At 44.0% G+C, this 26,564-nt stretch overlaps 2 protein-coding genes across 2 annotated transcripts; both read right to left on the bottom strand.

The window, feature by feature from the left end:
* Window positions 1-71: 71 nt before the first annotated feature.
* haus5 (HAUS augmin-like complex, subunit 5) lies at window positions 72-5,833 on the bottom strand. Its single transcript, XM_079740087.1, has 19 exons — window positions 5,504-5,833; window positions 5,352-5,414; window positions 5,167-5,199; window positions 5,024-5,048; window positions 4,653-4,785; window positions 4,224-4,383; window positions 4,012-4,105; window positions 3,655-3,746; window positions 3,502-3,556; window positions 3,260-3,387; window positions 3,069-3,150; window positions 2,647-2,801; window positions 2,186-2,348; window positions 1,947-2,027; window positions 1,603-1,748; window positions 1,364-1,460; window positions 936-1,074; window positions 525-657; window positions 72-315 (listed from the first exon to the last, which is right to left on the bottom strand). Exons 1-19 carry the CDS (start codon window positions 5,599-5,601, stop codon window positions 213-215), a joined length of 1,980 nt encoding a protein of 659 aa, XP_079596213.1. The 5' UTR covers window positions 5,602-5,833; the 3' UTR covers window positions 72-212.
* A 9,310-nt stretch (window positions 5,834-15,143) lies between these two features.
* rx1 (retinal homeobox gene 1) lies at window positions 15,144-18,797 on the bottom strand (the record flags this gene model as incomplete). Its single annotated transcript, XM_079740392.1, has 3 exons — window positions 15,144-15,638; window positions 16,000-16,256; window positions 18,482-18,797. 3 exons carry the CDS (start codon window positions 18,795-18,797, stop codon window positions 15,144-15,146), a joined length of 1,068 nt encoding a protein of 355 aa, XP_079596518.1.
* Window positions 18,798-26,564: the final 7,767 nt, after the last annotated feature.

Genomic DNA, 26,564 nt, shown 5'->3' on the forward strand with positions numbered 1-26,564 from the left:
TCCCCCCACGACATTGAAAAAAAACACAAAGGGAGAGTGACTTGAAGATTAAAACGTTTATTGCGGTGAAAAATGATGGTTAATAATTCGGTTCTGAATTGTGAATTTCGCGAAACAAAGTCTTCATGTCGTCATATGACATCTATCGGCTCTTCCAAGCAGCCGTTCGGTAATCAGGAGACATAGCTCTCCAAACTTGGGTTTGGTAAACGCTATGTGGTTTCTGCTGCTATTTTCCACCTCTGAAGCCACTGCTGAAGAGTCAGTTCACCTTTCTGAAGATGAGGAAGAACATTCTTTGCTGGCTGATCCCACCTGTAAGGGACACAATAGAGCCCATGGAGATATTAAGAAAACATCTGCAGATGACAAAAAACTAAACAGTCAAATCTTAAACGCATGTTTGTTAACCTTGTATTTTAGGATCAGTTCATATAATCACAATGAAGTCAAGGGATATGTACAAGTCAAAGTATTTTGGGGATATTCAAATGAGGATATTCAAATTAGGTATATTGACCGACCAGTGATTGATGTCCAGTTTGACCTGGTTGCAGTAGGACAAGCCCTCGGTGCAACGATGGGACAGCTCTCTGGACCTTGGCACCATAGTCTTCAGAAGCTTCTGATCTTCTTCTGTGACTTTAGCCAGCAGGGCTGTGTAGGAGACAGCATTTGAAAACACTTTAATAATAATGTTGAGTGGAGACTCAAATGCACTCTTCCTCAGTATTTGTACATACTATAACAATCTCAAAACTACTCTATATTCATATTTTAAAGTCTGCATCTCTTTGAAATGGTTACGCCCGTTTTATTACAGCATCACTGGTATGCTTTGACTCCTCCATTTCCTGTTTTGGGTTAACAAAATACAGCACATCAACGAAAACAATGTTGACAATGTCTGCACATGTTGTCTTTGCTAAACTCACCTTTCTGGTCAGGTGCGTGCAACAGCTCCACTTGTTTCTGTACTTTGTGCAAACTAGTGTTGTGGTGGCGCAACAGTTGGCGCAGAAATCGCAGCTCAAAGTCTTGGGAGCGCACCTGACAACACAGCTCCTCTGGAGCCTGTCGGAGAGGAAGAGAGGAAGATTTCAACCTAACTAGAGTTTACTCCTTTAACAGGTGCTTTTACCAGAAGCAACGTCATGGGACATCAGATACAGGCCGTTAAGGAGCCGGAAGGGGTTTTGGATCTGGGTGAGGCTAATGGGGATCAAACCCGGTCCCTTTCAGCTAGAAGACGAACCCCCTAGCCAACACCATACAATTTGGATCATGCACTGTGACAGCCAGAGAACCAGCAAGAAACAGCCACTAGGGGGTTAAAAGTTAATTTGGAACGATGTTATCTTACCCTGAAGAGGGGAAATGACAAGCTCTGGCACAAGCTGTGGAAGGAAGGAGACTGCAAACGATAGATGGACAAACATGATGCAGGGATCCTTTCGACTCTGAAACAAATGCATTTAAAAAAAGTATCAAAATCCACAAAAGAAAATAATAATATATATATATATATATATATCATAATAATAATACAGCTAACCTAAGTACACAAACTTATAAAACAACTACAGGGGAACTATTGCTTACTCTTCAACAGTCCTTCGGTCCAGAGCAGAAAGTGAAATGCCTCCAAACTGCCTGGCCTCCTGGGAAATGCAGTTTCGTAGCTTGCTGGCTGCAGTGATAACCTCAACAAACTGAGGCATCAGCTCGTCTTGAACAAATTTCCCCAACTGAATCCAAAGAGACCAAAGGAACTTTAGAGTTTGTATGTCACTATTATGACAAACACATAAGATAAACATTCACATGGTATTTAAAACAGACACCCAACACAAAAATAGAGGACAACATTACATTTAATTTCTTAGACGAAGTGGGCCCTCCTCTTAACACCCTCTATGCTAGACGGATAATAAAAAAGTTCACACCTCTTTGTGCAGACGGATCAGATCAGCCTTAGTTGTAGAGTTCCCCTTAATGAGACCTCTGATCCCCTCCTGCCTGGCATCCTGTGTAGAGGAAGAGAGAAATATATTCCACATGCCATCCCAATAGCACTGCATTTCGAGCCATAACATCACAGGACTCCAAACCCAAAAGATTGATTCAGAGAGAAGTTTAGAAGGGGGGTGGAAGATCTGGTTCTTTGTCCTGCTTGTTTCCTCACCACAAGTCTCCTGAAGTCCAAGATGCTCTGCCACTGGTACCGGAGGTTTCGAAGAGCCTCCTGCCGACTCCTTGCTTGCTGATCATACTGCAAACAGCGGTCTCTGATGTAGTCCGTGGCCGCTGTTTGCATCTCACATTTGAGTTCAAGCTGAAACACTGAACTGGGAGGGAATTCAAGGCCAATAACACAGCAATCATTAGAGAGGAAATATTAGGCCTGTAAGACCTGAGAGCCATTCTGGTGTCTTCAGCTATAATGAACGATGGCTATAGCAAATTAGGACAATCATGGCGGACGAAATTTGTTTTCGCCTGGTCAACAAAACTTTAGCTTTGAACAAAGGGCCGTCCCACATTAACGAGACAAATTCAGCACATTGATTCTGTTCACAACTGTGAAACTGTACTATCTAGCTGTGAACATCCAGGGGACAGAGCAGGGGCTGTGCATGTACTCACAGTGCAGGGGATTGGACGTGGAGCTCATCCCCCAGAACAGACACCTCCTGCTCAGCCTCTCCCTGGTGGACCTGTAGTTGGGTCTGCAGCTTCTGGATCCTCAGGCGGGTCTGGGTCAACTCCATGTAACTGTTCCCAACGTCCTCCCACGCATCCTGCAATCACAGACACTTGTCTTGACGGAAAACTTTGGTAGCCCAGTGGTTTAGGATAAGTTCTGACCACAATTTTTAAATGCAACTTCTATTAATTTAAAGACTGTATAGAATGTTAATGATCAACTGATCTTCCTTCACATTTGTCGCTCTTAATGTCAGTGCATGGTTAATCCTTAATTGCACTCACTGAGAATGTGTAATTTGCAAGTGCAAGTGTTTTTCTGCATTCGGGATATCAATATATAATGTAGATAGATATAGCACCTGCAGTAAATGCTTAACAGGGGGCAACTCTTCTTCCTCTGCCCTCGAGATGTCTAGCAGTTGGTTGCTTTCATAGCGGAACCTAAAATAGTAAAAAGTTTAGAGAAACACAGAAACAGCAACAACACATTTTTCGATTACCATCCATTTTAAATATTTATTGAACAGGCGATTACGTCCGATTAATGTACCGAAGAGCGGACACATCCTGAGTGACGTCCAGAGAGGCCATCTTCTCCTCCAACTCTCTTTGTTGTCTGGAGGCCAAGAACTGCATCGCTGAAAGCACTTGGTTTGACGGATAAGAACTAAGCAGCTTCTACAAATATAAAAGAGAAAAAACATTAGAAAGTAAGCGAAGCAGCAGTCACGTGGCTCATAGCACTAATGCATAAAAATGTATGGTAACATGCAAGGAATCTAGAACCCACACCTCTACGTTACTTAACCAATACTGGAAAACAACAGTCCTTTGTTCACGGGACATACTGTGGAACAGAGGGGAGGAGATTGATTTAGCACTGGGAGGAGAAAAATAAGAAAAATATATATGTCAGCAAAATATGATGTCCTCCGCAGTTCTTACTTTGAGACAGCAGAGGGCGCCGTCTTCAGTTCACTCTCCTGTAGAGACTGGAAGAAGTCGACCCTCTGGTCACGAAGCTCTCTAACATCCCGCTGGGAGGAGAGGAGAAACAAGTTAAGAAGGCAGACATAGAATCTATTAGAATAAGATATTCTGATTCATGGGAATAGTCCAGCGCTGTCGTACAGAGACGCGTGTGGTCAGATGTGGTTTGTTGTTAAAAGTCAGTCAATATACATTAAGAGCATTTTAAGACTTTATTGTCTACGAGAGCCAATTTGCACGTAATTGGTATCCATTAGGAAACCTTTTGGCTATGTATTAATTAAGTTGATCTTGGAGTTGGCCATGATTTACCAGGACTTGGGCTTCCGCTGTAATGTTGGACCCATGTTGGTCTGCACGCGTGTTTGATGAGTCACTCCCAAACAACACTTCAACCTCAGCCTTTCTGCAATTCAAAAACACACACACACACACACACACAATTATCGTTTCTTGAACAGACTTGAAATGCAATGTGATTAGCTGCAGTGTTTTCTGTGAGTGGTAGCATGGTGCTCACTGACCTGGCCAACTGCTCCAGGGTCTTGCTGTGTCTGCTGATCTTGAGGACGTCTTGGGTCAGAGTCTCCCGGTTCCCGGAGCAGCGCCTCCTGAAGGCCTGCAGCAGCAGCTCCCTGAGATTGGCCTCCTCCACCTGGGCCCACGTACGGCCGATGGACCACTCTGTCAAACAGCACAACACACTCATCAAGGACACGTCGGACCGTCTCAGAAACACAGACGGTAGAGGCTCAGAAGAGACGGTACCGAAGGGGCTTATGCTCAAGAAAATGAACTGCATTTCAAATTATAAATACAAACAAAATATAATGACTCATCACAATTTAGATGAAAGTTAGATGAAAATCTTACATTATTTGGAAGACCTAAGTGATTTTAGTGAAGTGAAGTGAAAATACTGTCGTAGCATTTCCTCCATCATAAAGCATTACCCTCTGTGGCAAGCTGCTCTTCAGTGGCGCTGATCTGAGAGTCCAGGTGTCCGAGGTCCGCTTTCAGCTGCTCTATCTGTTCCTGGAGCTCTCGCCGCTTAGCAGACTCACTCTGGCCCTCTACCTGCTTCAGCTGAGCAGGTAATACATAGAACCATAGAAAGTCTGATTAGAAAAATACACAAATGTGCAACAAAGCCATTATGTGACAAGCTTCGCTTAACACCTGGGAGAAATAACATTGTGTAGCTTTGATGCAGCTCCCTGTTGGATAAGAGTTTTGGTAAATTTGAGTATGTTGACTAAAATGACGACCAAATCAAGCCTGTAGTGATCAAGATCATTGGATGACTGAGCCTCTTTGTACATACCTCCTTGTCTTGAAGCACTTTGTACCTTGAAGAGAGGAATGTCAAGAAAATGTTTGGTTGGAAATTAGAATGTCATGCATGGCAAAACATTCAACGTTATAGCCCAAATAAACATGTCATGGTTTTAATGACGGAAAGGATACCATTGAAGATTGCCACGCATGATCCGCACATTCCTGGAAAACAAATAAAAATAAAAGAGAAGACTTAGACATCACTTATTCAAATACGTGATGAATCAACTCCATTACTGACAGACACCTGCCAAAAAGTAAACGGAGCAGTAATCATTACCGTAAGTAGTGCAGTAAACCAGTTGAAGACGTACCTCTGTTGATAAACATGTTGGACCATATATTTCCATATGGATGCGCCTGGCCCCACACAGAGTCTGTATGACGAACCACATTAGTAAAGATATTACTTGATTTAATGGACTTGATGGAGACGATTCAAAGGGACCACTATCTTTATACTCACGTCTTGAAATAGCCGTCATTAGGAAGGCTCTGGGGAGGTAAATTAAACTCTTTGGTGGCCCATCTCTTCAATTCGTTCACAAGTTTGCCATCCCCCATTCTGGCAAACTAAAGTCCACCTAATATATTTTCGGGTAACGTTGACGTTTCCGTGCAGAAGGGTAGGACCGTTTGTTTACGGAAGCGTATGTGCCTGCTGACGGTTACCTACGTCAGTTTTTGTGGAAGACACACAGAAGTTGTGCTCACCTTTGTCAATTACATCGTCCCTGAGTTAGAATAAGTATGCTAGGAAATTTTGATTCTTTGTTTTTGAAATGCAATGAAATTTGACACAACCGCCTACGAACTTTTAATTTCCCGCTTCACGACATTTCCGGTATGCATTTCCGGTACGGAACGAAAGGAGTCGGCAGCGCCGCCACCTGCTTAAACCTCTCCACTGCACCGGCTTTCCTTGGCTATTTGTTCCACAGAAAATGCGTAAACAGCGACCTATCAAACCAGTCAACCAACAGCGACCAATCAAACCAGTCAATTGCACCTTTTACTCATAAATACTAAAAACTAAATTTACTGGAGTACATTGGTAGTTGGACCCTTAATCCTCGAGGCCATTTTACTTTAATTTGTTAATAAGTGTCAATGCCAGGTGGATCTGGTCTAATATTGATTTAAGCTTACTTTCACTTCATACCCGCCATGCTTAGGTGAATAGGGTACACATCAGCCAACCAAATCAATCGTTTATCACACTGAAACATGTATGCCCCAATATGTCTCCATTCACAGCATCTGACTCTCGCAGTCCACCAACAATCTCTTCTTTGTATTATTTTAATCATTTAAACATGGCATGTACGTAAGGGCAAATAGTTCTTCCATGCTTGAAAACCCTTTCAAAAACTCTTCCCAGATTTAATAATATGTCACGTTTTAAATAATTTCCACCTGAGCATAAAAAGTAGTAGTACACAGTAGTGTTGGTTTCAAAATCCAATATATCATGGTAACAAGGCAATGAGTGTGTTGATTTTGTTTTACACACCAGAACGCAAATCACAAGGTACCCCATAAGTGCAATTCAGAATGCGTAAGGTAACTTATAAATACAATCAATATGAGAAGGGCACCAGTACACAGTTCAAATATAAATAATTGTAACCATTTGTATTGTAACCAAAATATGGCAACGAAAAAATTGCAAGTTGCTGAAATGATTGGAGAGGAGACAGCTCTGAATGTTCATCTTTCACATCCACGGCCAATGTGTCTGTGTCATTTTGTTGGATTTAAGTGTCCATTCGCTCAGTCTCTATTTATTTACTTGTCGTTACCGTATCCTGGTAAAGAGATTTAAAACGAATACAGATTCCTGAAACAAAAACAAAAAAAAAAATATATATATATATATATTGGATTAAGCAGTTAGTAGAAATGACAGATTTCCATAATGTACAACGGTTGCTCATGCAAGGATACGCACTCACTTTGGTCGACCTTGTTTTGCTGAACACATTCCAGAAGCGAAGCGTTTCATCTCCAGCATCTGTAAAGGCCTCACCATCGTGGTACATGGCCTGAATAAGACAGAGATACTCATGCATCATATTACATTTACCTCACATCTGAAGACAAATGTGAGGTGAATGACAACGCGGCAAACGCATTGTAATTTGATCAATACTGTTTGAAGCTCTAATGCATCCTAATGGGTTCATCGACAATATATATACCCTAACCCTAACCCTAACCCTCGCCAAGGGCTGGGTTGAGATAAGGCTGGTTCATGCAAGAGAGACAAGGGCTGGTATTCCACCAAGCAGTGCTGTTTCTGTGGTAAAAAAAAAAAAATAGATGGTTTATGCTTTTTTTTTATTTGTTTGGTCATCTAAAATCGACACCCAGGTGTGTGAGTAAAGGGTATACTCATTAGTCTCAAAATGGCATGCGCTGCAAATGTAAAATAGATGCTTGGAGACAGATGTGATGGTGTTTTTTCCCCCTAATGTATAACTAGCCTCAGTTAATGGAATCATGTGGCTTTAAAGTTTACTAACAAAGACAACGGCCCCTGAAGGTGACGCACCAAACACCCAACAACAGAAAAGACAAGCGGAATTCTTGGAATTAGATTCTACTCAGAATGACGAATATGGTTAAGGTGCTGTAAATGGAGTTGGATACCGACAGCTAGCTGCTGGTTATGACATAATCTACGATGCCTTGAGGGTACTTTTGAAAGGAAGATGACGTCGACGTGTCAAATGAAAACACGGAAATGCCATATTCGTTGCCAAGGAGACGCGTCTGGACGCAGCCGCATTCAAGTCTTGTGGGAGGAAAATGTATTATTGCTATTTAATAATGTGCATTTTTTAATCACTTTTCATTTATTTTATCCTTTTTAGTAAAACATACCAATATGTGAAACAAATTCGGTCAATTATTGTTTAAAATCAATCGATAATTATATAAAATATCGAAAACAATTGTTCACCATTAATATTGTGCTTGCACATATCATTTAAGAAACCACTGAATGCAATGATAAATAAAGTGTGCATGGTTTCTGGCATGTATAGGTCTAATATAAAGTATGGCGAGGTTCCCCTGTCATTGCTCAGAACCAAATATAGATGGCGCAGTGCTTCTACTTTATTTTACCAGTTTGACCTGAATTATTTGAAAGCTGCATTCTCTTTACCATATAGATCAGTGGTATTCACTATTTTTTTCAGGAGACCCGCACTGACAGGACAAAGTCAACAGGAGAGCCATTTTTATCGTAAAGTAAATAATAATGAGTAAATGAATAAATCCGGAAGAAGCTGCTTATTAATATGTCATCCCTGAAGCAGTGTTTCCCACAGAATTTTGTGAAACTGTGGAGGGAACCCGGTCCTTAGCGGGGTCCGGGGGCATGCTCCCCCGGAAGAAAATTTGGTACCTTTTAACCTAGAATGCATCAATCTGGTGCACTTTGAGAGGAAAATTAAGACTTGTGTGACTGTGTACTATTTTCTGGAATAATGTGGAGACACAGGATCACATAACATGGAAGCTATTGAAGAATAAGTTATTACTTTTTCTTAAAATATTTGTAAAAAGTTAATGAAATAAATATCAATCAAAACGAGTGTGTTCATAGAATACCCCCCTTCAAAACATTTTTTTTTACCATTCACTGTAAAATGCATCAATCTGGTGCAGCCGCATTAGTTTTTCAACAGGTTTTATGTTATGTATCTGCTTGTTTTGATTTTTTTCACTGCATGATCATATCACTCACTGCCATGCGAGCCGCATAGAGGCTTGGCGAGCCACGCAGTGAGAAACGCTGATACAGATGATACTAAATAGACCAGTACAAACGTGAACATTATGTTTTTAATACGAATAGGTAGGGGTAGGCCAAAATTAGCCTACAGCCACCGTTTCTTGATTGAAGAAAGGAAAAATGCCAAAAAGCCTGAACGGTTGTTGTGTATATGGTTCTAAAGGGAGAGAGAGCGGAATAAAAAGATATTTATTATGAAATGGATGGAGAAGGTGCAAAATATGTTGACGATGGTGATGATGATGTAAAATGTTTGATAATCTTTTTACTGAGGCAAGTGGTTGTTTCATGATATTTAGGATTTATTTTGGGATCTTTGGATTTACTCAGCATTGCCTTGGGTGTCCCTCTATTTAGATTACAATATAACAAGATTACTCATTCATAATAATACAAATAATGATTTGGTGTTAGTGTGTCTATGTGTGTGTGTGTGTGTGTGTGTGTGTGTGTGTGTGTGTGTGTGTGTGTGTGTGTGTGTGTGTGTGTGTGTGTTTGTGTGTAGTATTTAAATAGTAATATTTGCAGTATTCCTTATGATTTGACGGAAAATATGTGTTCATCACATCCGTCAAATGAAGCTTGCCTCTGGGAACAAAACATAGGGATCTGGCAAAAAAAAATAAATTACAAGGACACATTAAATATGACCTTTTTCAAGTCTATCACACACTCACAGAGACACACAGGCATAGACAAAAAGAAACACACACACACACACACACACATGCACACACACATCCAAACACACACACACACACTAACACCCACACCCACACGCACACACACACACACACACACACACACACACACACACACACACACCCACACACACACACACACACTCAAACACACACACACACATGCCTACTCACAAAACACTGGCGCCAGCAAGCAAATCCTCTCCTCACACTCCCACCCCCTCCACTGACCTCCAATTATGTCATGCGAAAAAGCTGTGTCCCATTGAAAAGCTCCCTTAATCAAACCCCATTAATTCCGGTCCTTTCCCTTATTATCTTCGGAGAGGAACGCATCTCTCCAATAAGACTGTTAACTCCTGCCGCGGCGCTGTTAGATCTCCATGTGTATGGGAGCGAAATAATAGATCACACAATTAATCACTTAGTCGTTAGCATCGTAATTGTTCCTAATGAAGACAATAAACTGTGGTGAGTTTAGGGGTTCCCTTCATTAATTGGGCTCGCCTAATTCTTTGGACAATTAAGCTGATAAACAAACAGTAGCGCTGAGGTCTGACATGAGTTTCTCCTGTGCGGGGCTGCGACCTGAGAGGGCCTGTGTTTGCTACTTACACTCTACTTAATTTTGTGAATGGTCAAACAAAGATTGGAGGGGACAGGCTAACACTGAAACTGTTTTGCAGCATGGAAAAATGTACATGCACCACAAATTGTAAGCGCTAATTCGCCAGCTGTTGAATACAAACCTGAATACTGAAACAATTCATTACTTTTACTTTTACTACCATCACTTTACTTATTCGAACAAATGGGTCCTGGGTCCTGTATTTATAACATCCATCTTGGTTAGCAAAAAGGCCCTGGTTTTGATAGTAATCACTTTCTTTGTGTGTGTGAAGACTGATGTGTCTTGAATCTACAATAATAATCCAAGGCAACAGGATTAAATACCATGTTCCTGAATCTTACACAAGCCCTCGTATTCATTCTAAGCATGTATTGTTTAACGCCATGAAGCATGTGGACAAAATTGATTTTCTCCACAATCCAGATGTCCAAAAGGTTAAAGGTTGTGGTTTTTTGAAGAGCACATATGTAACGCTTTGTCAAGAATGATGTTTCAATAAGGAACAATGAAGGGGAACAAAGCTGGCCCCGTATACGATTTGTATAACTGCTGGGTGGGAGATAGGGGCTGGGCTACAACTTGATTGACATTTGGACTAAAACCTATAGTCAGTTTTAGCCTTTTGGGCACTTTTTATTTCATTCCTCCTTACAATGTCGATCAATTATATGCAGCATTTATCATACCTATATGGATTATGTGTTAAGTATAATTGTTATAATTCAATCATAAAATAAGAATAATTTGTTGTTTGCCTAGATAAGAAATTCACCGGCACAAATGTATGTCGTAGCATATATACAGCAGCCATCAGAGGAAGCACAACTTCTGTCCCAGGCGAGTCGTTTGGCTTGGATTCAAAATAAAACAAGAGACGGTTTCGCACAGCAGAGCGCAGCTCCCTAACAAAAGTATTTTCTGCCCCCTCGGTCTGCTGCTCTTTTTCCCATGCTTTTCTTTGTGTCGCCCACTGTGGCTCAACGCATGCCTAACCAGGCCCCTGGCTGTGGCTGCGGCCCTGTACCGGCCCCGGCCGGGCCCTGACAGACTGTCCGGTCGTCACTAAGTGTCTGTGCTGGCCCCGCCCAGCAAGGCCCGGCCCGGCCGCTAATCCTTCTGCTGTCAGAGGAACCGGCTCTGAACTCATCCTGCAACGCAGGAAAACGCTCTAATTGGGGGATTTTCTACATCATTACCTCCGATGAGCAGACACCCCACCAGCCTCTACCACCGCTCTCTCTCTCTCTCTTTCTCTCACTCTCTCTCACACTCTTTTTCTCTCTCTCTCTCCCTCCTTCTCTATCTCTCTCTCTCTCTATAATTTCTTTCACGTATACTCTCTGCCTCTCTTTTCTTATCGTCCTGCTAGCTCGACCATCCTCTCCTCCTTGCACTCTTTCCTAATCTGTCATGTTTGTCCTTCATCTTCAATCCTGGCCTCGCTTACACACTCACTCGCTCTCTCTCTCTGTCTGTCTCTCTCTCTCTCTCTTTCTCTCTCTCCCTCTCCGTCTTTCCTTTTTCTCTCTCTCTTTCTCCCTGTCTGTTTTCCTACTTCAGCCCTTCAGATCTGAGGAACATTGTTTTCCTCAGATGGGAACCCTTCGAGGGGATAGGACACACACTCCATTTGAATTATCTCTGTACAAACACGTACAAATCAGTACTAAACTCCAGATGGGTCATCGATAGTCTGTCGAACACATGGGGCTTACGGGGAGAACCCAACTAGTCGTTTGCACGGCAGGAGCTGGCCGGCCACACCGCTGTCCCACGGCTCCGACCTTTCTCCCGGGTTACCTTTCCATATGTCTGTCCAGGCTTCCATCTGCTTAAGAAAGTGGTTCACACGCGGTGATGGCGGCTCATCAGTGACCATGTGCTGCAGCGACCACGCCCGCCTGCCTGCCCGCCTGCCCCGGTCCAGTCCAGGGGCAATTAGTGAGCGGGGCCCTTCAGTCGGAGGCCCCCCCCTGAGAAGCTCTGATTGATTGGAGTCTCATCTTCCTAACAGGCTGGCACCCTGCCACCAGCCCTGGAACAGGGGGAGGGAGAGCTGTGTTTTTGTGTGTGTGTGTGTGTGTGTGTGTGTGTGTGTGTGTGTGTGTGTGTGTGTGTGTGTGTGTGTGTGTGTGTGTGTGTGTGTGTGTGTGTGTGAGTGATGGTCAGTTTGAGTGTGTATGGTTGATGGTCAGTGCTTGTGTGTGCGGGTGTGTGATGGTCTCTGTGAGTGTGAATGTGTGTATGGTTAATGGTCAGTGCTCGTGTGTGTGGGTGTGTGATGGTCAGTGTGAGTGTGTATTATTCCGACAACATGTTGAACACGCAAACAAGTGTGATTGTGACGGACAGGGAGCAGATAAAACAGAAGAGCGGTATTCTATCAAACTATATTTATTTTTCATAAGGATTCCATTTTCAAAAGGAATCCATCCAAAATCCATGATTGAGGCATCATCAAAATCAAACAAAACATGACAAAACTAGGACGAACAACCAAAAGAAAATAGCCATACAGGAAAAAACTTCCTGTACATTTTCACAAAATACTTTTCTTATTTCTAGTGCATTTTCCTCCATTCTCTAACATTTGGCTTATTCTTGTGTTGAAAAAACAGAAAGAAAATGTTCTTTCTGGTACAAATAAAATGGATGAGAGGCTGTCAAGAAGTCGAGAAAGAGTTCCTAAAAATAATCCCAAATAAATATGTATCACATAAGTGACGTAGACAAAGTTTGTGGGTTTTTTTTGCCTTTCATCGTTATATGTGGGTCGTTCATAACAAAGGTGTTTCTACTGTGTACTGTTGGCTTTGAAAAAGTAATCTCTTTAAAGGGAAATAGTACAATTAAAGATGGCTTTAAAAAAAAAATATGAGTATCTTTCAATTCAAATGCACTTTTTCAAGTCATTTGGGTTACTCAACGTGTGTGTGTCACTCGTTCATTTTCACTATTGTCTATCAGCAGATGCAGCAGTGCAAAATGTCTCACCACCCGAACACAAACCTGATATTTGTACTGCTCCATTGCTATAGCCTCTATATGAATGATACAGTGAAGTCAGACATTTGTTATTATAATCATTTCAGTCATCCAGTCAATTTTTAGAGCAGTAATATAAACATTCTCAACAACAGACCCGCGGTGACACACGGTTTATAACCACTCCTGCAGTAGTGGAACCTCAACGTGATACAAAATAGGAAACGAAACAAACAAAAAATGTCCAAGACAAACTGGCCTATTTAGCAGAGCCTGCAACCGTTTCAACACCCCCCCCCCCCCATTCCCCCTTGAATCTCAGACAAAGAAGATGGGGTTTGGATCAATTGTGCTGAAGAAAGAACACACTATGTGGGGGGACACATGTTGGTCGGCACGTACACACACCCATACACACATCCACACCCAAACACCCCCCCCCAACACACACACACACACACACACACACCCACACACACACACACACACACACACACACACACTCCGTGCCAGTAGGCTTTACCCTCCAGGAGCCACTAGAGCAAAAACTAAAGAAAAACAGTGACTTAACTCACAAATCCTCTTGCTGCCTCTCCTTCTTTTTTATAACCCTATGATTGTGGAACTGCAATCAAATTTGCTTTGAAAAATATAATGCATATGTCAGATGTAGACTGCATATTTCTAATAGAATGCATATTTCTGATAGAATGCATATTTCCGACCTTTAATTGTGCAGGAATGTTTTTTTGGTCTACTCTGAGCTGGTGTTTAATCGCTTACGTCGTTGTGTCTGTCCTGAGATCAGCTATGGAACGGTGCACATCTCAACACATGGCACAACTGTTTGAATCATTTAATTTTTTTTTTTTTTTTCATATTTCAATTTCACATTTATGGGGTTGACGTGTGTAGCATTTTCACTAAACACAAAGTATTAATTTTAAAACAGTGTACTGATTGTTCAGAGCTACAGTTGGTGCTCAATGGAAAACTTAACAGCTATAATATTTAGCCCTCCCATTCCAAATATTACCTGAACAATTCAGGTGCTTACTAATGCAGCGAATAATCTTATTGTTAATAAACAATAAAAAATGAATTCCATAAAAAGTCCAAAGTCTTGTCATCTCTCAATATTCAAAATACTCCTTGTATGAGATTGAAACTTGCAAATTAGTTTGTGCTTTTCTTATCTGACCAGTATTATTTTAGCAACTTTATTCCTGTTTTGGCATCTTTAATTTTTGATCATCAATTGAATGTTTTCCTCGTTACCGTTCTGTTAATACATAGGATGTGCTGTGGATTTCTTAATTAGGCAAAACAACTAATTATTCTTATTCTATGATTGAATTATAACATTTATACTTAACACATAATAAATATAGGTATTATTATAATGACCAATATACAGTATTATAATGTCCATTCTTGAATTTATTATTTTATTATCTTTGCAATGGGAAAGGGGATGCTATCAACATGCTTTGTAGGTGCTGTTCACTGAATACCTGTGGAGCCATTATCTGGAAAAAGAAATGAAATTGAAAATCAATGGGAAGCATTGTTAAAATGTCTAAGTCTGGAAAAAGTCTGGAAAATAAATCAGATTCAACCGGTTATCAAAGAGAAGCGAGCATGTACCCAACTGCACCATTGGTCGTAGTCAGACCATTCTAATGTCTTGATCACTAGGATTATGCACTGGTTTAGCCACTGGTAGTTTACGATCTAGGAATGCTGTAAAGTCTTGAGATGAGAAAGAGGATTGTGCTTCGTACACATAAAAATATCCACATCATGTTCAAAAAAATCCCAAATCCATCTTCCATTCCTTCCTTCTTTTTTCGTAACCACTGGATCCCAGATGTCTTTTGCACAGGGCTGCCTCTCTCGACCGAGGGAAGCAGCAGCGGACGCTCCCTCCTCCCCTCCTCATCCTCTCCTAATCAGCCAGCCGCGCGGGCTGCCCGTCTGCTAGTCACATGGGCTGCCAGGTCTTGTCCATGGACTGGATGTGCTCCTTGGCCTTCATCCTCAGCACGGCGATGCTGGAGCTCCGCTGGTCCACGTCCTCCAGGGGGTACTTCTCAGAGTAGGGCGCGGGGCACTGGTACGGGGGGGGGCCCATGCTCTGCATCCCCTGGCCCATGGAGGGATGGCCGTGGGGGTGGGGGTGGGAGTGGGGATGAGGAGGGTGAGGAGGTGCGTTGAGGAAGCTGTGTGGCCCCTGGTACGCCGTCTGGAGGCCCTGGCCGGGGCCCATGAAGCCAGGGATGGTGTGGACGGGCGTGGCGCTGGTGAGAGGGGACGTCAGCCAGGGATCCAGGGGCAGGGAGTTGCTCATGGGGCCCATGTTGGAGTGCATGGCCGGAGGCCGGTTGAAGGAGAGCATGGGCGAGTCGTGGAGCTTCATGGTGCTGGCGTCCATCTTCTCCTGCCGGCGCCATTTGGCTCTGCGGTTCTGGAACCACACCTGAGGGAGACAGTGGTACTTCAGTAAAGAGAGGTGGTGGTTTTATAGTTCAATAATGTCAATTCAAGGGAGGTAGAACTGATTTGGTGACAGTGCGGCCCTATCGTGTTTTGGTTTGTTCCGGTGTGATTTGCTGTTTTTTTCCATCCCATTTAATGTGGTGTTCCGCCTCATTTTTCGAGCGCTAGCCAACGACACATGCCACTCATCGACCAGTCGATGACTTGGTCGAGTCCCTGATCAAAGGAACGAGCGGATCTTTGGTTCCAGCTCGCTCGGTGACCACGCCACCGAACGTCCCTCTCCCAACCCGACCGAGGAGGGGAGAAGGAGGTGACGCGTCGTCTTGGGCTCCGCCTACCTGCACCCTGACCTCCGGCAGGTTGACCTTCATGGCCAGCTCCTCGCGGCTGTACACGTCGGGGTAGTGGGACTTCTCGAAGGCGCGCTCCAGCTCGTGCAGCTGGTAGGTGGTGAAGGTGGTGCGGTTGCGCCGGTGCTTCTTCTTGGGCTGTTCGTCCTTGCAGAGGTCGGGCGACTGGGCGTCCTCGTCGCTCTCCAGGCTGCCCCTCAGCTCGCCGGGGTCCCGGCCGCTCTTGGTGCCCAGCAGGACCATGTCTGTAGGGGACCCAGTGGGGAGAACCAAATGTAAATGTAAATGAGAACCAGGGGGAGGAGTTGAGGAGGAGAACCAGGGGGAGGAGGTGAGGAGAACCAGGGGGAGGAGGTGAGGAGGAGAACCAGGGGGAGAAGGAGAACCAGGGGGAGAACCAGGGGGAGGAGGAGAACTAGGGGGAGGAGGAGAACCAGGGGGAGGAGGTAAGGAGGAGAACCAGGGGGAGGAGGAGAACCAGGGGGAGGAGGTGGGGAGGAGAACCAGGGGGAGGAGGAGAACCAGGGGGAGGAGGTGAGGAGGAGAACCAGGGGGAGGAGGAGAACCAGGGGGAGGAGACCCAGGGGGAGGAGGAGAACCAGGGGGAGAAGGAGAACCAGGGGGAGACCCAGGGGGAGGAGGAGAACCAGGGGGAGAACCAGGGGGAGGAGGAGAACCAGGGGGAGAAGGAGAACCAGGGGGAGAACCAGGGGGAGAACCAGGGGGAGGAGACCCAGGGGGAGGAGGAGAACCAGGGGGAGAACCAGGGGGAGAACCAGGGGGAGGAGACCCAGGGGGAGGAGGAGAACCAGGGGGAGAACCAGGGGGAGAACCAGGGGGAGGAGACCCAGGGGGAGGAGGAGAACCAGGGGGAGGAGGAGAACCAGGGGGAGAACCAGGAGTTGGGACGTGGGGCGGGAGGGGTCGGTTCAGTGAGGCCCTGTTTGCTGAGGAATGTTCCCAGGATGGATCATTATTAGATAAATCTAGCGGTTTAATTAATGGTGCAATGGGTGGCTAAATATATATTATTTTTATATATTTTTCTAACTACTGTATACACTAAAGCAATTCCAGTTCACTGACACACCATTTGGTTAGCCCTGCAAAGCATTTCATTGCTAGGTTTTCTATTAACAATTCTGCAATCTGCATTCCACCTAGTGGAAAAAGCCAAGGTATCTAACGTCAATACGTTGTGTAGCCATCAAGGAAACAAAGTAAACCCAAACACTGATTCTTGTTTGAGTGCGGATCACTGTCCACTACACAGCAGTAATAGCAATAGCCTTTTTTTGTGTCACATATGGCAAAGTGAGAACTCCCTTTCATCACAAGACCAAGACATCAGACGAAAAGACTGGCCATATGTTTTAAAACGATATGATTGTCATTACTTTGCCCAATCATTGAAATCACAATGCGTGTAAGCAAGAAGCAAAAGCACGTAACGTTTCAGCGGTCTCTCTCTGTGCCCTGACAGAAACAGGGGGGGAGGTCAGTTTATCCATCTCTCATTAGGCTACAGTGACAAAGCCTATAGGATCCCACAATGGGACCGGGTCAGCCTTGGTTCAGCGACCAGCTCTTCAGTCTGTCAGCCCATCACAAGCACGGCGCCTAGGACGGCCTTCTGTTTAGCAGCCAGCACCCTTTAGTCTCAACGCAGAGGAGACGAGAGACACCCCCCCCCCCCGTTCGTTACTAAAGGGGTCACCTAATTCACTTACGTACACACGAGGGAAACGTCACTGCTGTTGTGATGTTTACGATGGTGTCCTTGGACGGTTAGCTTTTGACTTTTAGGGTGCTCTTCTGTCATGACTTTGTGAGCAAAGACTTTAACGTCTTTAATGTAAATAACAAGAGGTTTGATGCAGTGTTTTTTTTCTCATGCCTGAACCCTCCTAAAGCACCTAGCATATGAACGTGAAAATAGATGCAGATTAAAGATGAGGAAAGGGATTCTGTCACTGAATGATATTAATAATAACAGCACCACAGTGTTGTAAAATCTAATCTTCACAGAAGATTACCGGAATTCCACAAGGGGATGGGATTTGGATTTGGGACATTATGGGTCGTAACCTCAGCCCCCCCCCCCCGACACCATCTTGTTCTTTGATTTTTATTTTATTTTGATATCTCAGAGTTAAAGGGTACGGTTCGTTTAGTTTGGGAGAAAGAAAGGTATATATATATATTAACAAGTCCTTTTCTTATACTGGTGGTGTTTACCTAACCTTTTTAAAAGCACAGGGAAAAAACTAATTCTAATTACTTGGATTTTACATAAATGTGTTAGAAAAGGGTAAAAAGTCCACATTATTCCTCTAGATACAAGAAAAAGCAGCATTGTGTCGTTCTTGTAACCACCTATTGAAAACCATACCGATGCTAGGCTAGCAATAGCAGCAGAGCATGGCTGTTGGGCTGAGGGGCGACATAGTCCCCACTCCCCGCGACCTACCGTGGTAGGGCTGCTGCTGCTCCGGGCTGCCCTCCCCCAGGGAGGAGAGGTGACCCCCGTAGGGGAGGTGGTTGGAGGAGGGCTCCTGGAGCCTCACCGCCTCCACCAGGCCCTCCACGCCCAGCCTGTGGAGGCCCAGGTTCACCCCCGTGGAGCTGAGCAGAGACTCCTGGTCCTTGCTGAAGCCCAGGATGACGTCGATGCTGTGGACGCGGCCGCCCGCTGCGGCCGCCCCGCCCTTCCCGATTTCGTGGAAGTTGCTGGGGGAGAGGCAGCTGTCGTCCACCATGCTCATGGTGTCCAGTGAGAGATGCATCCGAGTGTCTGGGCCTCTCAGCCCCGGTCCTGCTGGGGTGGAAGGGTGAGGCGAGAGGGGGGTGAGAGGGGGGTGGAAGGGTGAGGGGAGAGGAGGTAAGAGGGGGTGAGAGGGTGAGGTGAGACGGGGGTGAAAGGGTGAGGGGAGAGGAGGTAAGAGGGGGTGAGAGGGTTAGGGGAGAGAGAGGGTGCGAGAGTTAGGGTAGTGAGAGGGTGTGAGTGTAAGGGAAGAGGGGGGAGAGGGTTAGAGAAGAGAGAGGGTGGGAGGGTTAGGGGAGAGAGAGGGTGGGAGGGTTAGGGGAGAGAGAGGGTGGGAGGGTTAGGGGAGAGAGAGGGTGAGAGGGTTAGAGAAGAGAGAGGGTGGGAGGGTTAGGGGAGAGAGAGGGTGAGAGGGTTAGGGGAGAGAGAGGGTGAGAGGGTTAGAGAAGAGAGAGGGTGAGAGGGTTAGAGAAGAGAGAGGGTGGGAGGGTTAGGGGAGAGAGAGGGTGAGAGGGTTAGAGAAGAGAGAGGGTGAGAGGGTTAGAGAAGAGAGAGGGTGAGAGGGTTAGGGAAGAGAGAGGTTGAGAGGGTTAGGGAAGAGAGAGGGTGGGAGGGTTAGGGGAGAGAGAGGGTGAGAGGGTTAGGGAAGAGAGAGGGTGAGAGGGTGAGTGAATAAAAGTTGAGTGTGTTAGGATACAAGAAGTGAGAGGGTAAGGGCAGAGAGGATGAGAGGGTGGGGTAGAGAGAGGGTGAGAGTGTAAAGGAAGAGGGGGTGAGAGGGTTAGGGAAGAGAGAGGGTGAGAGAGTTAGGGTATGGATGGTGACAGGTTTAGTTTGTTTCATTTTTATTATTAATAAATACACAACAGTTGTGTTTTTCAAAGAGATACTCAAGTGAGTATGCTGTATATAAGTTGAGAGCTGTAATAGCAGATTTAAATTACTGCATTAATTAACAGCAACCAACAACTCAACTGACAATCATTTTTTTGTGTGATTTTGTCAATGTCACAAACCAGAATGCATACAGAACAATAATACTAAATATCGCAGTATGCCAATATGATCAACTGATAACATTTTGGTTAATTATCTCAAATCAGTAAAAATCCCATTAAAACTTCTCAACACATCTCAATGATTCATTTCGCTCCTATTGTACACTATTTAGAGAGTATATTTAGGATCTCATTACAATATAATTAATACACACAACATTAATTAACTGTTGCAGGCCTTCCCTTAAATTCTTGTGCAAATTCTTACAGGAATTCTTGTGGTTTAATTTTCTTAATATTAACTGTACTTGCTGCACTTTTTCCCCCCCCATACATAATGTTCATATGCTAGTAGGATATTTGTATGTAAAAAAAGAAAAAAACCCATGGATTCATTATGTGAATTATTGTTAACTATAGGGAAAAACAACCAATTAAAAGGGACATTTCAAGTAATACTATTATACTAAGTATTGTCCAAATACTGTACTTGACTTTTAATGTTATTGGAAAACTTAAAGACAAAAAAAGTATTAAAAAAACATATATTTAATACGATGATATGAAAAAGACTAATACACATTAAATATTAAACCAATGCAGTACAAGTTTATCCCAATCTCAACCCAAAGGACCGTAGTGCTATGGCCACCGGGAGCCTACCTCGGTGAGGTGAAGTGCCGAGCGGTTCAAGTCGCCGAGGGTGAGTATTCCACCTGTTCTTCTGAGCTGCTTTCTCGCCAACTCCTGAGTTTCCACCGCTAGCTCCAAGACCCGTCGCAACCTCCACTAAACCACGTCAGAACATCGTGCCTCTCTCTCTCTCTCCAAATCACTATTCCAGTCCTCGGAAAAAACAAAAAAATGAACTTGAAAGAAAGCCACAAGTTGCTGTATGTTTCACCCTCTGGTTCAAACTGTAGCAGAGGTTAGGGAGAGAGCGGGCAAGAGACTGGGGTCAGAGCGAGAGAGAGAGTGACTGGGACCCAGAGAGAGAAAGAGAGAGAGGGAGGGGGGGAGAAGGGAAGAGAGAGAGGGAGGTAGAGCGAGGTACAGAATGCTTGTTGTGTAGTAAAACAAGGAGGGGATTAGTGGAGGTTTATTAATTAGAATCCTTCCTCTCTAAGAATGACTGGCAGTTGTTTTCTTGGTGCAGTAATTGTTTTAAAAGGTCTGTTTTACCTTCACTTCCATTGGAGGAAGCCAGCGATAACTCAGCCAGAAAGGACTTTCCTTTATAAATGCGTTGTTTGAGAGACAAAAGACCCACTGAAAGTTAACGCTAATTTCCATGTGTGACATCAAAAAAAACTTTGTAGAGAAGAGAATAAGGATATATCAATGTTAATTCATGATTTTCTTTCAATTCAGCGTATTCAATTTGATGTTGTTTGATATTTTATTTGACAATATGAAACCATGCATTCCTTTAGTGTAATTTTATGGGTTTCGATTAGGGTGTGAAACAGGAAGAATTTGGCCATTGAGGCCCCTAACCTCATTAATATATATTGTACTACCAGCCTCAAGGCTTAAAATAAAAGTTATCATTGTAAAACATTTATCATAATGCATAATCTCATCATCTATCATCATAATAGAATAATTGATAATTGTGTGTGTGTGTGTGTGTGTGCGTGCGTGCGTGCGTGTGTGTGTGTTTGTGTATTTCTACAACATGTTGAACAAGCCAACAAGTGTGTATCTGACGCACAGGGAGCAGATAAAACAGAAGAGCGGTATTCTATCAATCTATAAAAGAAAATTCAAAAGGATTCCATTTTCAAAGGAATCCATTCAAAATCATCACCAAATCAATTGGGGGAAAAAGGACACCCAACTAAAGAAAATAGCTAAACAGGAAAAAACATCCTGAACATTTTCAGTATGTGTGTGTGTGTGTGTGTGTGTGTGTGTGTGTGTGTGTGTGTGTGTGTGTGTGTGTGTGTGTGTGTGTGTGTGTGTGTGTGTGTGTGTGTGTGTGTGTGTGTGTGTGTGTGTGTGTGCGTGCGTGCGTGCGTGCGTGCGTCTGGAGTCAGTGGAGGTATCTTAGGTTAGGTCCTATCTCAGGGCTTAGTGAGGTGAGGGTCACACAGATCAGCTGTGTCTCCACTGACGCTGAGGAGATTTCCTGTGACCTGAATAAAAAAAACGAGATAAAAGTGGACGATAGAAGACCATCACTGGTCAAATAAGAGGAATGAAATGAAATTGTCAGCAAAGGATTGTTGACTGAAGGTACCCTGACAGAGCGATCACAGTAAAGTGAAATCAGTAAAATTCATAAGGCGTTCATTTCTAAAGCGCGATCGGCCACAGGTTAGAAAGCGCTGTATAAATACAGTCCATTTGCCATTCAGCCTTGAACCAGGCACCTAGGCATGGTAGGCCTCGCGCAATGAGTGTTAGACCAAGGTAAGCCTGATCCAGGTGGAGTTATAGTGTCCTGAACCCTAGAAGCCTTTGCTTCTGTCTACTTAACATAACACTGCTCACTTTGATTATAGTCAACAGTTGATTATAGTCAAAAGGTGTTCCATTGAGGCCAACACAGCTAAACTTTACGTCCAATAATTTTTAAATCAGGTAGAGGGAAAATATTAAACAGCAGAGCAAAATTGCACCCTGGACCGTAAAACACATTTCTGTTCAGCCGTTTCTTACTTATTTAGATTTCTTTACTTAAAAGGGACAGCGCACATTAATAAACATGAACACCAGAGTTCAACATCTAAACGTGCCAGATTTAGCCATGCAGGCTCATTTTTCATCTGTAGTTTGACGGCAGCAGTGCGACAGCAAAGCAACTGTCCCTGCCAACAAGCTTAGGGAACAATGATTGTATGTAAACTGATCAATTAGCCTCTCATGATTTTGCTAATACATTTTCGTCCTTCCCCAGTTGTTTTCCCATTACTGTAATTGAGCATAGATTGGTTAAGAAGGAACAGTGCAGTGACCAAGCTGCTTAGTTTTATCAGATGACGACCTAAGTCCCGCAGATCCTATTAGAGACAAGAGCAGCTAATGCGTAAACGCTGTGTCAGCTTACTGAGGGGGAGAGAGAGAGAGACAGGGAGACAGAGAGAGCACGAGCAAGTGGGAGAGAGAGGGAAATAAGGTAGGTCATGTGATCTCCCTTTTTTTTTGCATTACCTCTCATGTCTCGAGCTCTCTTGTTGTGTGCTCTGTGTTACAGCTCCTGACTCTCGAAAATTTGAAAATTAAACTGTTAAACGCATTCCTAATTTGTCATCCATCTTCGGCAGCTCACTTGAAATAAGTCCAGAGATCCACCCCGGCGGAGAGTCCAACACAAGAGAGGGTCCACTCGTGGTTACTTCTGTTTCGATATTATTAAAAAGCCTCTACTCTTTTCTCTAACTCGTATGTTTCTCTAACTCGTATGTTTCTCTGATGGCACTGACACAGCCCCATCAAGCCATGACCAGGACGCTGTAGACGTTAGTTCCTCGTGCTGACCCCTCGAGCCCGTCCCGACCGACCCTCCTCCTGAAACAGGACGTCATCAGCTAAATGTACTTGTCCTCCTCCTAGGCCTTGCTTAACCTTTGACCAGTGTGGGGGCGCCCCTATGGCTCACCGGGTAGAGAGCGTACCATTAAGGCCCAGTCCTGATCGCAGTGACCCGGGTTCGATTCCTGCCCGTGGTCCTTTGCTGCATGTTCTCCCATACCTTCCTGTCTATCTCACTCCTCAAAAAAAAACTTTGACCAGCGTTCATCGCCCTCACTCTATAATATAGTGTGTATCGTACATGTATAACCTATATTGTCTCACCCCTTGTTATAGTGTGTGTGCGGGCAGGGGTATGGATGAAGGGTTGACGGGGTTCTGGTGGTGGATGTGTTGGTTTGTGTATGGGGATGTTTTACATGTTTCCATAGTTTTCCTGTCTGCAACAAAGAAAGCATCAAGTATACACTTTGTGTTAGCTAAGATGCTAGCTTCAGGGGCACCTTAAGAGGCTTGGGGGAGAGACCTTCCCAGGGGGGGAACGATCTTCCCAGCAGGGGACAGATCTCCTTGGCGTGTGGCTCTGGGACGACTGAGAGCACTTTCTCTTGAGGAATTCCAAGAACACCTTCTCAGGTCCAACACTGACCCTTAAGTTCACACACACACACACACACACACACACACACACACACACACACACACACACACGTTATCTTTCAGACCCAGCGTCAGCCAAACAAGACAAATGTTGAGTCTATGGCAAAGAGGAAGAAATACCAACACAGCAGATCATCTCCACGGCTCATAATATATTCAACTCTATGATCGCCGCATCGCAGCTCTGAGATCGTCTCATTCAAGGATTGCCTCATGTAAACACTTGATCAAGAGGAGGAAGAGAAAGAGGAGGAAAAGGAGGAGGATGTTAGGACAAAGAGTACGTGGGTCAATAAGTGTCCTTATGGGGACAACATGGTCCGATGGTTAAATGCCTCCCATGCCTTGGTACCATGTTTATATGTTCTTCTACACATACACATCTTCTGGTATATACTGGTATGTATTGTTTACCGCTGCAGAACAGAGGCCGGCCGGTCTGGTCCCTCTGCGTTGTACTGCCATGCCCCAACTAAAGACGGACAGAGACCTGCCTGTCATACAAAAACTCATCTATTTCTGTAATCCTTCCAATGACAAAGTCCTCCTCAGCCCCCTTCCCTACTCATCCCATTATTGACCCGGAGCCGGTCCAGGAGGACACTTCAACGTGGGCTCTAACGGGGGCTGAAGACCCAAGGCAGGATCAAAGATCACAACAACAGGCCATCCCCTGCGGAGAAAATCAAAAGACATGTACTGTGCTTAGCGAGATTTAAATCTAGGAACATCTTTAATTTCCTCTCAGTATGTGACAGGAATCACAAAAGGATGCTTTCTAGCCCTCTTAACTGGTGTACAAATATGCATGCATTCATCCACACATATGGTCTGAATCAAAACCATCCCCCCCACAAACACACACACCCACACACAAACCAGATAGGTAGGAATCTGATTTGACTTAACATTATTAATCAGTGTATGGCCCAGCCGTTGCAGCAGGGGAATAGTAATCAAAGGCAACAACAGCACTATGCTTTGTTAAAAGCGTTATTCTGGGAAATCAGGGAAATGGAGCACATTCAAACACATTCCTTTGTCGTATGAACTTTTTGTCCTCTCGCTCTGTCTTATCCATTCCCTCCAACTTTATGTTATCATCTTTAAAGTGAATTATTTGGACTCCTATCTGCATGAACATTTGTATGCATGTTTGTAACTCGAGCCTTCAAGAAACATGATCCAGAAACATTTTTACTTCAGAGTCCAAAGCATCACAGTGTTGACCATTCCATTACCTTCATCATTGATAAAGGACAGCAGACTCCTGCTTAATCACTTGATCATTGGGAAATAATTCATCAGCCTTTAAAAGGACACCACCTGAGGCGATCAGAAGGCATATATGGTTTGAGCTCTTGTCTCCCAAACAAGACGATGCTGTCTGACCTCAGGTGCAAACTGTCCTAAAGAACCCAGTGAGAGCACTTCAACCCATGGGGAACACACATGTACAGCCAGACCGGAAGACAGTCCATGCAGAGCTGTGCTCTAAGTCCCATAATCCCTCCCCCTCCCTACTTACACAGAGATAGGTTCACTCTCACATGTACAACACATATGAACTAAAATAACCCCAACAACCTGTCAAAACGTGTCAACTATCTTGTCAACAATAGAGTGGTACATACAATGGTTTCTTATTTGGCATAACTTTGTTTGAGGTGGAACAATCGTCAGTGGAAATCATACTATTTAGCTCACCTCACCTGCCCTCATTATGGACACGAATCAATGTAAATTGGTTTAGCTAACGCAATAACACTGTTTAGTTGTAATCCTCCCGTCTATTATCAACAGTCCTACAGGCGTACACACTGCTACGAATAATTGCAGCAGTAGACAGACCGGCTAAGTCTGTCAGGAGATAAGTGTCTAGTGACGAACTTGACCAGAAGGTCTGGTCTACTTAAGCCTTCCCCTCAGGCTTTGCCAGAGTGAGTGTGGTGTCCATGTACAAAAATAACTTAATTGTAGCTTCGCCAGCTCTGCTGGTGTACAGGTCAGCGAGTCAGGAAGTTCAAGATGCTTCAAATGAATAGTTGCCAGGTTCAATGTGTATAGGAAATAAAATAAATGCAATTGCCCTGAAGATATGAGAATTGCCCTGATATTTGTTATGAGTGTTTTCCGGTGGTTAACTGCTAAATACTTTTTTCCCCCCACAGAAATAATGGGATTTGAGAGATCAATGCAGGAAAGAAAAAGAAAGTGCCGCACAAACACTTCTGATAGCTGAAACCAATGAACAGGACCAGAGATCTTAGAGATATGTAGTGTTCCTTAAAGTAAATGGCTTTAACTCTCACTACGTCTAATCAAATAGAACCCCACGTTTATTCCAGCTCATTCTATGCATGGTAAATATATATGCAGATATAGCAAACAACGCAGATGGGGAAAAAGGAGTGATGAAAAAATACGTCAAGTGAGGAACTGCTTTCAAAGTCTCTACATGACATGACCACTAATATTCTTTTTTTGGGAAGTATAGCTTCCTGTAGGACGAATTGAGGCGAGGCGGCACATTTTGTACTCTTTACTGCCACCTTCTGGTCATTGTGGTCTCCGTCATCAACCTGCTACTCCGGGACACAATTATGATACGTGTATGTGCAATGTATGTGTCCTTTGAGATTTATATAATGAGA

The sequence above is a fragment of the Pollachius pollachius genome (assembly GCF_949987615.1).
Source record: "Pollachius pollachius genome assembly, chromosome: 7".
NCBI classification, from domain to species: Eukaryota; Metazoa; Chordata; class Actinopteri; order Gadiformes; family Gadidae; genus Pollachius; species Pollachius pollachius.

Coding starts and splice junctions, on each gene's coding strand:
- haus5 (XM_079740087.1), bottom strand. CDS start 5,601: ATGGGGGATGGCAAACTTGTGAACGAATTGAAGAGATGGGCCACCAAA. Junction 3,747..4,011: donor CAGCGGAAGCCCAAGTCCTG/GTAAATCATGGC, acceptor CTCTCCTCCCAG/CGGGATGTTAGAGAGCTTCG. Junction 3,151..3,259: donor CAGGATGTGTCCGCTCTTCG/GTACATTAATCG, acceptor TTACTATTTTAG/GTTCCGCTATGAAAGCAACC.